This window comes from Quercus suber, unplaced genomic scaffold, assembly GCF_002906115.3.
Source record: "Quercus suber isolate HL8 unplaced genomic scaffold, Cork oak 2.0 scaffold_235, whole genome shotgun sequence".
Classification (NCBI taxonomy): Eukaryota; Viridiplantae; Streptophyta; class Magnoliopsida; order Fagales; family Fagaceae; genus Quercus; species Quercus suber.
In genome coordinates this window covers 727,843-743,051 of record NW_027069692.1, presented here as the reverse complement: position 1 = coordinate 743,051, position 15,209 = coordinate 727,843, and the positions used below count along the sequence as shown (strand labels likewise).

The 15,209-nt window shown below is 33.5% G+C and overlaps 1 protein-coding gene across 2 annotated transcripts; it reads right to left on the bottom strand.

The window, feature by feature from the left end:
• Positions 1-14,836, bottom strand: LOC112021128 (7-hydroxymethyl chlorophyll a reductase, chloroplastic). 2 transcript variants are annotated; one of them, XM_024053696.2, is made up of 19 exons: positions 14,684-14,836; positions 14,450-14,555; positions 14,163-14,247; positions 12,136-12,247; positions 10,674-10,758; positions 10,507-10,548; positions 10,284-10,362; positions 9,197-9,248; positions 9,037-9,099; positions 7,674-7,771; positions 7,235-7,270; positions 7,090-7,151; positions 6,398-6,446; positions 2,262-2,341; positions 2,029-2,098; positions 1,889-1,946; positions 699-763; positions 523-617; positions 1-383 (listed from the first exon to the last, which is right to left on the bottom strand). In XM_024053696.2, exons 1-19 carry the CDS (start codon positions 14,757-14,759, stop codon positions 293-295), a joined length of 1,404 nt encoding a protein of 467 aa, XP_023909464.1. In that variant the 5' UTR covers positions 14,760-14,836; the 3' UTR covers positions 1-292. The 2 variants fall into 2 exon arrangements, with proteins under 2 accessions (XP_023909464.1, XP_023909465.1); XM_024053697.2 differs by having other exon boundaries at positions 6,419-6,446.
• Between the last annotated feature and the right edge of the window lie 373 nt (positions 14,837-15,209).

Here is a 15,209-nt window from a genome sequence, read left to right as displayed (position 1 = left end):
GTTGGTTAACCCAGTTCTAGGATTCACAAAATGTCTCAAAAAGGTAATAATCTTTATTTATTTAATATTAGGAACAACCTTTTGGTTTTCTTTTTAGTTTTTCTGATCCTAGAAGATAGCCACACATTTCCTATTTTGTCTTTTACAACAAAGGGAGATTCAAACCCAAATTCTTTCCATGGAGAGAATCAAACAGTTCTACTTTTCCGCAAGGCTTTGACTATATCTTCCAGGGAAAAAATGATTTCGCTTTCATGGAAGCATCCGATCTTGTCTTCAACATGTAACACAGTTACTTGTTGGACAACATCTTTTCAATTTCACCATGCTTGTTGTACATATCCACGATTTTCTTTGCATATGAAGGCATGTGCCTATCAGCTCTGCATTTATTTAAATTTCAACATAAAAAATCTTTTTTCTTTTTTCTTTTTTTGGTTTTTTTTTGTGGGGGGGGGGGGTGGGGGGGGTTGAAGGATTGTGCTCAAACAGACTATAAGTTCATTATTCATAATGACTTACCTTTCTTTTCCCCATGTGCGGTTTACATACAAATAGTTTCGGATGGTATGGTAATCAAGGGAGTAGCGTGCAAATTCCAGACCCTTTGGGCCAATCTGACCAAAAGAACCAAGTCAAAATAAAATCTTGAAGATAGATACTTTCTGTTACTAAAAGCAGTATGGAAAAAGGTTCACCAAGTTTAGGATAAAAGCTATCAAATTTCCGATCAACTTTGGGGCAGGCTCAGAAGGACCTTTCCCTGACAAAAACATGAGACATATCAGCCCAATAGAAGATTAGCAAATGGCATATTTCACTCAGGAACATTAATGAGCTGCATTCTTTGTAAACAAAGTACAGGAAAATGTTAGGTATGAATATTCAGCAAGTTTTATGCATTTCATTTCCTTTAAGTGAAGTCTATCAGTCATCACCCAAAAAGAAATTGATATTCGTGACCACTTACATAATTTGCAGAGCAAGACATTTTGAGAAATTTTGCTCCGGAGTCAAGTTTAAATGATGTTTACTAGAAATAGTAGAAGATTTTGTACATAAATGAAATGTAAATCCTTCAGAACAAATAGTCTAATATTGACTTCTAGCATCAAGCTCATCTTACAGAATCATACACCTCCAAAAAAATGCAATGTTAGAAACTTAGAATATAAAACAAATTATTAAATTCTCAATTTTATATTAGTTTAAAACATCCAGTAATTTATCATGGTATCAAATTGATGTCGAACAATATCAACTAGGGGATAAACAGGAAAATTGAGCAAAAAAAAAAAAAAAAATGATAAACCCTAAGAATCAGCACTTAGGGGCTTGCCTAGAATTAGCACCAAGCAAAAAAAAAAAGTTAGGCATTAGTACCAAACAAAGGAGAGCACATTCTCAACTCATAAAATTCTTATTCAAACTCTAGTATCTTTCACCTTTACACGAGCATTAGTTAAATAGGGTTTCAAGGATAACAGTCATATGGAAATATCCAATTAAATTCCATGAAGCCCTCAACATTAAAAACCCAAATTCAAAAAATCAAATCAAATTCTAAATAAAATCTTAAATGATTTTGGTTCTCCTTGCATCAAGGACTACATGTACTAAATTCTAACATTGTCTCCACTTTACCTAATATTTTTATAATTAGAAAATTAAAGTGTTGGACCCATTCATCATTGAGTTTGGTTTCAAATGTGGAGTGTTAGCATGTTGATTAAATGATTAAACCCACCTCTTCCTAGTGTCTTAAGCCTTAGGACAAGTGGTACATTATCATGCAACATATCCAGTCAATGAGCTAATACCTCTGAAGCTCAAGTGCAAGTGTGCAACAGATTCCAATTAATAATAACAAAAACCACAGCACACATACCTAACTTAGCATTATCATCTGCCTTAACAGTCTCCACAACGAATGGTCGTCGGTCACCCTATAGTAGTGTATTTGTTTTAGTAGAATTATCTTAGGATAACTTTAAAGCCAACCAACTATGATAAAGCTAAAAGTTTTACACTACTAGTTGTAGAAGTAATCTCCAGAAGGTTTTCCACCAGACTCAGCATTTCTCTTCCACGTTCATTTCTGCCATTAAAAATTTTAAACAGATGAATGAATTTTAGCTTGTAGAAATGGTGATATACTGGTGTCAGCATGAATTAGAAATTGAAGTAGCATAGAATGATGATAGCTATCAAGGATAAGTACAAACACAAAGGAGGGGAAAAGAATATCCAACGATATTTACCTGACTGTAACATACTGTGGATGTTGTGTCATGCTGATTCCAGAATATTTCGGCACACCCATGTATCCAACCACCAGATCCTGCAATTGGAGAGACCTGCATTATACAACCAATGAAGTGTAGCACTTCTTTCTTGCTGCTGCTTTACAGGACAAAAAAGTCGGATCCAAGGTGAATTCTAATACATGCATGTAACCATGATTCTTGAGACAGTCTGGCAAATTTAATTAGTTATTGAAAAAATAAGTTATCTGACCTGTATTTGTGTATACAGATGTGGAATGGTATAAAACACAAAATTAGAGAAAAGGTTACATGTATATGTGTGCAACGGGTAAGAGCATTCCAACTTAAAAATAATATTAAGCATAAAGGTTCCTTAGAATATCCAGGTAAATAGATTTTTAAGCATGGAAGACAAAATTGCACAAGACATCCATGGTTAGCAACAGTTGGGCCATGTAAATAGCAAAAATTAGTAAGGATTTTATCAAATTCCAAATGGCTAGGAAGAATTTATTGAGGGTTTTCATTTGACATTGTGTTCTGTGTCTATTAATATTTGCATTTTATATGTCTAGAAGGGCTCTTAAACTTTTCCTACATCAAACACTGTCCAATTCATCTATAAAGTCTCAAAATATCATTGACATTCATTTTTTTTTATTCAAGCAGGCAAGGTTTCTAGATTTCTCATATATACTAAATTACATTGTCCTCTTTGAATTTAAGTGTATGTTTGGCAAAAATTAAAAAGCCAACTTATTTTACTATTTAGCTTTTTTTACTACTATTCATAGACCCCATTGCACTTTTTGGTACTATTTATGAATCCTATTGTATTATTTCAGCTAACTTTTACCTTTATTTATAGTACTTTCAGCAAAAAGTTTTAATTTTAGCAAAATAAGCGAATCTCAAACAAACCCTAATTCAGACTTAAACTACCACTATTTAATTAAGACACTTGCCAAAAAATGGATGCCGAAGGCGGGCATGATGAAATTCAAATGCACATAAAAAATACAGCCCAGAGATAACACCATCGCTTGACATCATTGAAGCCAATAAAATGTCTAAAAAAAAAAAGTTCTCTTATAGTGCTCTTATTTAGTGAAGAGAAAGTTTAGAAAATATTCTCATAGGAAATGACTTGACGTGGGGAATTTGTCTGCGTGTAATTTCTGGTGAGTTTAGGGATAGGAGGATTTGTGAAAATAGGATTTAGAGTTGTAGAAGAAAGGGTTATGGAGTTGTGTTAGTAATTAAAAGTTGGTTTGATAAGTTATTTGATGGCTGTTTCGTAGAAGAAAATATATGTGGGCTATTAGGAGTTTGAGACTTTCTAATGAAGCTTTGCTAGGAAGTGATTGTGGCATTTTGGGCTTTGAGAGGGACGCGCTCTGGATGCGAGTGATAGAGGTGAAGTATAATTGTGAATGGGAGGGTTGGGGTACCAGCATAGTCCCTAGTCCTTATGGAGTATGCCTATGGAAGACTATTAGATGGGGTTGGCCTTCTTTGTCGTGTTAAATTTAGTATGAGGTTGGAGATGGGTCACGAGTGAAGTTTTGGCAAGACCAGTGGTGTAGGGTGAGTTCTCTTGCAGTATGCTATCCCAAATTATTCAGGATCAGCTTTGAAAATGAGGCAAGTGTGGCAGATCTTATGAAGGTCACAAAGGGGGTCCTTCATTGGGATGTGCATTTTATAAGGGCCATACAGGGTTAGGAGTTGGAGTCCTTGGTGAGCTTCATGGATACCATTTATTGCACGCCAATAAAGGGGATTGGGGAGGATAAGATCTGCTGGAAACCAAATAGAAAAAGGGTTTTAAGGTTAGTGGTTATCACCAACTCTTGGTTGGCACTAATGATCAATCTTTCCCTTGGAAAAGAATATGGAAGCCAAAGGTCCTTTCCTAGAATAGCTTTCTTTGTATGTACTGTAGCCTAGGGAAAATTCTGAGGGATGAAAATTTAAGGAGAAGAAAGGTATGGATTACAGATTGGTGTTATATGTGCAAATGTAATGGTGAATCAACTAATCACCTATTGCTTCATTGCTATAGACTTGTGGTCCAAGGTATTGGGTTTGTTTGGAATGTGTTGAGTGATGCCAGTGATGCCAAAGTTTGTTGTTGAGTAACTAGGTTGCTGGCAAGGTCAATTTGGTCATCATCAGAATGGTTACATATGAAAAGTTGTCCCCCATTGTTTGATGTGGGGTATTTGGAGGGAAAGAAATAACAAGAGCTTTGAAGGTACAAAAAGAACTCTGCCTGATCTCAAGTTATTCTTCTTTAAAACTAATGGACTGGTTTTCAGCTTTGAGGAGTCAAATCTTTATTTTCAGTTGTTGATTGCTAGATTTATGTAATTTTCGTAATTGATTGTATACTCCCTATATACTTGGGTGACTCTTTTTTTTATATCAATATTACTTATCAAAAATAAAAGAAAATATGTGGACTTTTAGGGCTTTGATAGGTAAAAGAAAGGGCTTGATTTGGAGTTGAAAAAAAAAAAAAACATTTTTGTGGTGTCCGGGCTATAAGAACAAAAAGTGTGAACTTTACGGCAAGAAAGATGTTAGAAATTTAACCCAATTCCTAGATATGCGAAAAATACATAAAATATGCGCCAACAATCTCACAAGACAAGATTTACATGGCCTACTTCCATGGAGCTGCAGTCTATGAAGCACGGGTGCATTTCGGGACTCGGGTGCAGGTGCGGGTGCGGGACTCGGCGATTAAAAAATTATTAAAAATATAAATAAAAATATTTTTAATATATTACTAAGCATACTTTTTTATATAATAATAATAGTAATAAAGTTTTTGACACTTGAATTATTGACAGAGATCTTAAAATAGATGAAGCTTCTCATAAATAATAAATAAATAAAAAGATGTGACTTAGCTCAAAAATAAAATAAATGATATATGTAGTAAGTATTAAAATAGGTGTAGCTTCCTATTAAAAAGAAAAAAAAAAGGGGTAGACGTGGCTCTCACGTGTTTGGTCAAAGAGGCGTGAGAGCCACAAAGAAAAAATAAAGCTTTTTTTATTTCCTGGGATAGTCATAAGAAACAGAGCTCTTCAAAAAAGAAAAGAAAAAAAGAAACAAAACAGAACTCACTCAAGAAGACAAAGCAAAGAAGAAGAAGAAGAAGAAGAAGAAAGGGGTTAAGGCACGAAGAACAGTGAGTTACAAACCGATACGGCCCAGAGAAGTCTTTGAATTTCGGCCTGAATCGGCAATAGAACAGAACGGCAATGCTGCAAAAAAAAAGGAAGAAGACAAAGGAGCAAAAAAGAAGAAGAAGAAGAAGAAGAAGAAGAAGAAGAAGAAGAAAGGGGTTAAGCCGGTGAAGACAGCGTATCAAATCCACCAGTATTTTCGGTTTTAAATTTTTTTTTTTCCCTTACCGGCCAATTTCCTTTTTCCGGCCGAAACACACCACTCCTGTCTTTCTCTTTTCTTCTATTTTCTTTTTATGCAGCACAACCCTCTCTAATACTTCTTATGTGGCAGAACCCTATAAGACAGAACCACCTAAAACTTTTAATCCTAATTGAACAAGGATTCTCACAAGCATTAGCTATTAAAAAAAATTCCTATCTGAACAGTAGTGATATGGCTTGACTGCCACCCTTGCTTATTATAGCCATAATCATATGTTGGCTGGACCATGTTGCCCACATGCACCCAACAAAAGAGAAGAAGAGAAGAGAAAGGGAGGAAAGAACACACAAAGGTCAACTTAGAACATAAATCCTAATAAAAGACTAACTCAGAGTTAAAGAAAGTAAAACCTAATATATTTAGGATCTCCTAGAAAATTCTAGATTCAATAAATTACCAAAAACCTGTAATTTGCAACTGCAGAAATTACAGATTTACCATGACTACAAATATGACCATAATCAATAAAAAAAATATTTTTAACCCTAAAGGACCCATACCTAAACTGTTAAAACCACATGACTTTTACTTCAATTGGACTTCACACATGGACCCCATAAAATAATTATTGAGTAGCAGAATTTGCAAAGTAATAGCAAATCAATCTTTCATTGTTGAATTAACACAGGCCTTCTAATCATATGATGCACATTGAGATGAATTACTTGTTGAGTAGCAAAACTCACCGCTAAGGCATTTGTGTAGTCAAAACAGCTGCAGGACAACAAAAATTTGAATAGTTAGAACAATCTTTAATGGTCACAAAACATTTATTTTAGAAGTAAACATCTGATGTGGTAATTGTAAGTTATGAAACATATCCTGTAAATACAAAGTCACTGGCTGAAGCAGATTTTCAGGGAGTTCATTGTTAATAATACAGTTATGGCTGTTCCAGTGGTGAGTGCAATGATATGCTTGCCTAGAGAAACAAACTTAGGCCTATGCAAACACCCAACTTTATCATGAGCACTACCTAGATAAGAGACGTGACAGGTTAATTGCACTCTGTCAATGTTTTCATTCAGTATTCCATTCATCTTTTATATAAGAAAGCATTCTAAAGTTGCCATTAGGAATGGCAGCACAGCTTGTTTGGACAGACACCCTTCATGAATCAGTCAAATCCTTGAACTTGCCTAGATGATCACTGTTTGACACTTATAACTCAATTCAACCTTCATAACAATAAAAAGGGAGAATTTGCATGAGTTTTCCATTTAATTTTTTCCATGATTCACCAGCAATCACATAATAATAATAATAATAATAATAATAATAATATTATTATTATTATTATTATTATGAGCGCTGACTAGTAATTTGAAGTGATAAATAACAGACTTGAAGAAATTACCTATAGCAAGAAGGAGCAATAACATCAACCAAATCATTTGCTGGTAGACAGAAATAAGGAACCTGCTTTAGTTAAAATTTGAACTGGATGAAGCAGCATGATTGTGATTTGTAAGGCCAAACTGAAAATATGTGGATTGTTTTACCTCTTCAATATGACCATCCAAATGCTTCAATTGAACCTATCAAAGTACAAGAAGAAAACTTCAAGGAATATTATTTTTAAAAGTGAATCAACAAGCTATATTTCAACTTTTGGTGGGGGGGTTGCAATTTCAACTTATATCATGTGCCCTTTAAATGGCAAGGTTGGCTGCAAAAATGCCATTGGTAAGTTACCCACGTCATGTGGATCTTAAACCCATGACCTCACCCACCATCCTAAACTTTCAAGGGGAGGAGATGCCACTTGAGCTAGCACATTGTCCACTTCTCTTAGGCATTTGACTCACTGTGAGACTCTTCTAAAGAACGAAGTCTGTGCTTCAATGATAACTAAGTGATTTATATATTTGACTCGGCCACCCAAATGCTCAATAGGCGCTAATGTTAAAACTCCAAAAGAAAGAATCTCTTAGCACAAACCTTGTAATCTTGCATAAACTCGTAATGAAGAACTGTTTCTGGTTCACTACTTGCAGCCTTTAGAAACTTATCCAGTCCTTCTCGAGTTCCATTATCAACTGTGGGATACAAAATTTAATAATTATTCAAATTATTTTTCAAGTGCTTTGGGTGACTTGAATAATTTTATATTAGAAAACTATAGCTCATGTATTAAATATAGGACAAACTTTAGTTACAAAATTTGTTATAGCCTAAGCCTGCAACCTTATTCAATAAAATAAAGGGTAAAATATCATTTTCGTCCCTAAACTATCACAAAAGTTCGTTTTTCGTCCCTAAACTTTTAAAAGTTCTATTTTCGTCCCTAAACTATCACAAAAGTTCGTTTTTCGTCCCTAAACTTTCAAAAGTTCTATTTTCGTCCCTAAACTTTTCCAATCGTATTGATTTTCGTCCCTCCCACATCAGCACTCTGTCAAGCCACGTCAGCACTCCGTCAGAACTTTTGAAAATTTAGGGACGAAAATAGAACATTTGAAAGTTTAAGGACAAAAAACAAACTTTTGTGATAGTTTAGGGACGAAAATAGAACTTTTGAAAGTTTAGGGACGAAAAACGAACTTTTGTGATAATTTAGGGACGAAAATGATATTTTACCCTAAAATAAATATTACTACATATTTTGAAAATCTAACAATTGAATTATACATTCTTTAACACTCTTAATACACATGTTAAATTTGGTGTCAATCGAATATTATTTACTATAAGATCTTTGAGCTTATATTTTATGCATACTTTTAAACCACAAAAACTTGCAATTTAAATAATTTATTGATGACATAGCTATTGATATTTAATTTTTTAGAAATTTTGCAAGCATGGAAGATATAAAAAGAAAATATAATCCAATGATGGATTTGTCAAAATTCACCTCTAATAAAAAGATATTGAGTAAAATTATAGCCTTAGGCTACAACTGAAATTGTAGCTAAACTTTGTCCTTAAATATATTGGTTACAAGATAAGATACATTTTCAAATCTCATCACAAATGTCACCCACATATGCCAGTTGGATAAGTAAAATGAAATTATATGCCTGGCAGGTTCCAAGTGCAAAAATTGCTTCACCACCCATTTTCAAGGCACAGGGGCAAGGTGGAATGTATAATATTGACTTTTCAACCACACAAATTTACCAAACTATCAGACAGTACGTTCATGTATCAAATTTGCAAATCGCTGACTCATATCTAACATGATATAATGTCCTTTGCAATATCTACATCTTTTGGGGGGCCTAGAGTAACAGTTTTCTGAAATCTAAAACTATAAAGTTGACAAAATATAAGAAGAACAAACTGAATTTGAATCTATTACCACAATTAGTGCCTAATACATAGAGCTTTTCCAAATTCAAGTGGTGCTCCACAGATCGTAATGCTGCAGTTTAAGAAATTACTCTGCATTACAATGGTACAAGTCACAATAGAGAAAATAGACAAAAATAGAAATTCCCAGATCATATTACATGCCATACCTTGCACTTGGCAACCCACACCACAGAAAAGAAGACGTTTTACTCCGGCAGCCTGTTGTAAGGGAGAAATGAATATTTGACACATTAGATTTTTGAAGCAATATATAAAATTGAGCTTATAGGAGCCGCCATCTAGAAAATAAGATACTCTTAAACAAGTCAGCATAGCACACACACACATGTAATAATAACCAAAAAGGAATAAAATATGCCAATACTTTCCCATCATCCTTGCCAAAGCAGACTGAAACATGTCAATATTGTAACCATTTAAGAAGAAATGATCTATGCTAATTGTCATCTTGATCTCTCTATGAACACTAATATTTGCAAATGAAGAGCTAGAACACACTATTATTACTATGTGAATCAACAAAGGAAAATCCTCACATGAAATGAAAGACTAATCATGCTCATCATGCTCCTACTTACTGTATTAAGAGTGACAAAACAGTAGAAAAGTTAAAAATGAAAAAATAAACATAACATCCACCTTCCTCAGTCAGAATGATTATATGCCTTCTAAAACCTGAGTTTCTAGAGAATTCCTGCCTTATATCTGGTTTAGTACTCACCCTACGTTTGTTTCCAACAAGCACCTTGACCATGATCATTCATCTCCAGAGGTTCTTTCTTTTCTTTTTCTTTCTTAATATGTCTGTGTGTGCCAGTAAAATAATTTTCAAGAAGAATGCCAAGGGGGTACCAAGAACACAAGAAGAATATAAGAGAGGAACGGTACACCATTAAAATAAGAAGCTAAAAGTAAAAACTAAAACTGTAATGAATTAATAAAAACCAAGAAATGTCTCCATTGAAAAAATAAAAAAATTTATATATGCAACAAGGGATGGAAGTTATGATATGATTTGGGCCTAAAAAATAAAATGTTAAAACTGTGCTATGACAGATGGAAAGTTGTAGGATTTCATTAAATCTAAGAAAACTATAAGTTTCAGTTCTCAAATCAGATTGGTGTTCTTATATAAAAAATGCATTACAAACCAAGAATAGATGTCAAAAGCCCAAGGAAATAGTTTAAAAAAAAAAAAAAAAATTGTCACCAATGAAAGAGAATACCAGTCACCTCAACAAGGGCAAGGGTATTCAGATTAGGAGATAATGTTGGCTTAACACCTTTAGCAGCTAGAACTTCCTCTGGTGTCCTATTGTAAATAAAAATAAGATGTAAGCATTATATTCTGATGAAAAGGCAAGTAAACAACCAAAGTAAAAACTCTCAACTGACTATGTTAAGAGACTAAGAGTATCTTAGATCAAAGTGTAAGTCAAAAGAGCTAGATGCAAACCTTGCTAGTACAGGTCTAGGTGTGAATCTGTCCTCTGGATCACTGTCAGTAAACAAAATAACATGACCAAAGAAGTCCAAAAATTAATATACATTAAAAATGGCATTGATAATCAATAAACACCTACATTAATTCTACCATCCACAATTTTAAATTTGTATCACTACCTTTGCACACAAATGACAGCTTCTACCATGCCTGATTTAAGCATTTCAATTGCAATAGTTGTTACTATCCCTGTCCATTGAGCTCCTATAATCATAGAAAGTTCAAAGAAAAATTAAGTTAAACAATACTTCAAATGGCCCAAAATTCTCACTGAATTCACCTACAACAGAAATGAAACTAACAGAATAGTTTACGTAAAAATGCAGCATATGTCTGCATAAGTTCAACCAAAGAAAAATGCAAAACCATACTTCACTGTCAAAGGAACCATCAAAACTGATATAGAATACACAAAGAAACTTTCACATAAAATTTAGGCGAAATTACACTTTACCACCTTAAATTATATCCCACTTTACACTTTGCCCCCTGAATGATCAAAATGCATGATTGTTCACCCAAAGTTATAACTCTGTAAATGGGGTATAGTTTAGGGTGGAAAAGTGTAATTTTCCCTAAAATATAATGTCTTTTTTAACTAATCGGTGACATTATATTTAGACAGTGAATTAAAGACACATTAAATAAGGTTAGGGAAGCCAACACCAGTCACCCTTGACCCTATATTGACATTAGTCTGGCCTCTCCAAGATTTGTACCATCGAACATGCTTTCTTCCATATTTTCAAGTCATAAAAAGATGTATGGAAATTAATGCCTCATAAACAAAGCTCGAAAATGATATTAGTAGTGTTAACATAAAATCTTGTTTATGACATTGACATTAATTTGAAAGCTTCAACTTAAAAAGAGACAAGATGCATGATGGATGTTATGAAAAAGATTTATAATAAACATAACACTTGCAGAACTGACTTTGTGCTTCCTATAACTAAAACTACAGTTCTATAAAACTAAATAACAATTAAAATCATATTAAATTAAGATGCAAAAAATAAAAGTATGATTTTAGACAAGATTTGAATGAAAAAATATGTTTGGTAAAATGGATGCCTAGAAAACCACAATAAATAGATAGAATCAACAGTTGGTTTGAGTCATTCCTTGTGAAAAAGAAAAAACCTATGAGAATGCATATAGTGTTCAAAAGAATCCCTGCTAGCTATTCTCGTTAGAGCACTATATATCCTCCGCAATTATTCACATCGGACAGATGCCTTTTTTTCTTTTTTTTATTATTTATATTTTAAGATATTTGTCACAAGACACCATCAATGGAAAAGGGTGGCAAAAAAAAAAAATACTGCCCTTTTGGATTATAAGATAGAAGAGCAATACTTCTCCATCTGTTTATGAATACAAATTAGTATAATCCAAATTAAGATAGCACGTTAAAACCAATTCAAACCTCATATGACCTAGTGTACACTAAATGTCAAATTCATTATACTTGAAATCTCAAACAAGCTGTTTGTGCATCAAGATTCAAGAGGAAGTAAGAAACCCCCAAAATGAGACAGATAAAAGGTAGGAAATCAGAAAAGAACAAAAAATTATTACCTTCTACAGGCTTTACTTTACGAGCATACAGCAGTTCCTTATAGACCCCTAAGTATGTCTCATCTAAGGAACTTGATTTCCTCCCTCTACCATGCACTACGGGTTCCAATTCCTGAATGGTGAAAAGATTAATACAAGGCTTGAGTAACAAAAAATTAATTTTTTATTTAATTAAAATAATTATACATAATTAAATATCTAAAGCAAGTGTATCAAAGCAAAAACTCGAGTTTGATAGAATTAACAAACTTTACTGATTTACTAAAATGCTAAACTAGAAGTTGTAGAAGGTAGTTAAAACACTCAAAAGTTTCAAAATTTTGGTATTGCAAGTGTAGATAGTGATTTAGGAACATCAGATCTAATAGTTCAAATATGATATCAAAGAGAAAATATAACTCACAGACCTACAATAGCCTCAGTCCCAAGAAAATATATATTAGAAAGCCAATTAAAAGATTAAATTTACCCATTATTATCAGCTTAAGCTTTTGGGAGATATAATAATTTATCATGGTATTAGATTAGGTGATCCTAAGTTCAAACCTTGTCTCCACTCTACCTCCCATTTAAAAAATAAAATAAAATTCCACGTGTTGGGCCTAAAGGGGAGTTTGGGCTCACACGTGAGAGAGATTATTAGAATAATGGGAACAACCATTAAATTCACACCTTCCTATCAACTTAATATTTTGAGAGAAGAGGTATATAACCATCATACTCTTTTATTTAAATGACTGGTCATATGAACTTCAATACTGATGATTGGTCATTAAATTCTTGTAATTAAACAACTGGTCCTTAGAACTTCAATGGTGATAACTCAAGGGCATTCAGGTGTTGAGATTGGGCAATTCAGCTTTAGTTCCCCCAATGGAATTTAATCTTCACTTTGTTTTATATAGCTTTCACAATGAGTCCAATAAATTTTACATAGATTAATTCACATCCTAATTATGTTTAAATCAGTTTTACAATTTCAGGGAATGATACCATTATGAACCCGAGTCATGACATGCATATAAACCTACTCAAGAATGAAGAAGAGGCATCTCAAAGGAAACAGATGCAAAATAAAGGACCTTAAGCGCAAAAGACCCAAGAATGCAGGGTCACACTAACTCCTTATTACCATTTCTGGTAATACCCCAAAATATTTTGCATAAATTTGTAAAGATTACATCCTAATATGATGAGTTTGAACCATCAATATGTAACTCCCTATCAACATTCTAATTCTTCCTATATAGAACAAATGAAGCAATGCTAGTTATAAGTAATGCCCAAATCCAATTCTGCAACATTAATTATGGTCCAAGCTTCAAGTTGAAAATGACCCAGCAACTACTTTAAACTTGATGCATTGTCGGTTTAAATATGGATTTTTATTTATTTTTTAATTATGTCTTCCCCCAGTTGCAATACACAAAATTATATTGTAAATATGAAAGACACATTTGTTTCCTCAGTGCAACATGCATACAAACAGTGTACAAATGTTAAAAGAAGATGGCCTCTCTTTTATCCTCTTTCCTTTTCCCTTAAAATGTAAAATCTAAACTCTCAAGAAAAGAACTGAAAAATCAGATTGTGCAAAGTAAATTGTGGCCTAAACTTTGAACCCACGTTGACCCATCAGCTAATTTAAGTAAATAGAAATCTGGAATCGGCGCATTGCTAGTTCATATGAGGCAAACTTTTAATTGTGTTTTCATTTTTCACCCCTTAAATATAGAAAACTCCATCACCATGCATAGAAACACTGAATAAATGTGAAAAGAACACACACCTATACATGAAATGTGCCCTTCTAAGAATTAAATACATTTATTTTTCCCTTATTAAGCAGTGGCAGTGCAGATAGGAAGTGAAAGATATGTTTAGTTAAAAGTAAACGGTTGTAATGGGTTTTTGTCCAAATTGGGATATAATTAAAGAGCACTATACAAATGATTGAATGAAGAACATAATTTAAAAAGTGGAAATTTATGATTAAAGGAGTAATGTAATTAAGAAAAGCAACTTACTTCAATCTTAGACATGCCATCTCCCAAGAAAGCACAAGCATTCTTGACATGCGCAATGTAATACGTATCACACAACCCGCAGTGACTGCATGACCAAAATTGAATAAAAACATGTTAGAATTATGGTTAAGTCATTAAATTCACCAATTTCGCGACAGCTTAAGCTTTTGGGACCATTGATAATTTATTATGGTATAGAGTAGGGGACCCTGAGTTTGATCACAACTTAAGCTTTTGGTAATTTATCAAAATAAAATGAGGAAAAGATATATCATAATTGTATTAACCTGCAATGATCTTTGGCCGGGTAGGTGCCTCCTGGAGGAATGGGTCTGGAACGTTTTCTCCAGTCTTCTCTCAGCTTCACCGACTTTGAAGACTCTGAGTTCCCATCTGTTCCCCACATACATAGTCAATTAGTCATATATATATATATATATATATGCATGCATTGAAGGTGGAAACAAACAGAGAGAGAGAGAGAGAGAGAGAGAGAGAGAGAGAAGAGAGTTTTGGAGTACCTTTAGAGGGAGAGGAAGAAGCATTAATGGAGAGTGAGAGAGGAAGCGAAGAGAGCTTGGAAATGAATAAAGACATAGCGCTAGCAGCGCGAAGAGAGAGATAAGGGGAGATGGAAGTAGACGAGAGTAGAGAGTGGTTATGCACCACAGATTAATTAATGCGTATATAAGGATTTGGTCGGACCCATGTATTTTGAGATACTTTCAAAATATTGCGTTCCTTTTTCTTCCGAACAAGACAGTAATTAGCTTGTAGACAAAGATTAAACATTAAAGTTCTTTTTTTACTAATAATATTATAATGGCCTAAAATGCCTTATTTGCCTCATTAACACAAAAGACAAAAAATATAATGGCCTAAAATGTCTTATTTGCCTCATTAACGCTAAAGACAAAAAAAAAAAAAAAAAAAAATTATCAATTCACAGGTAGACTACTCCTCCTACTACAATTTTAATATATAAAACCAATGGATCCCACTTAGTAATGATTAAAATAAAATAATAAAAAATCTCCACATTGAATA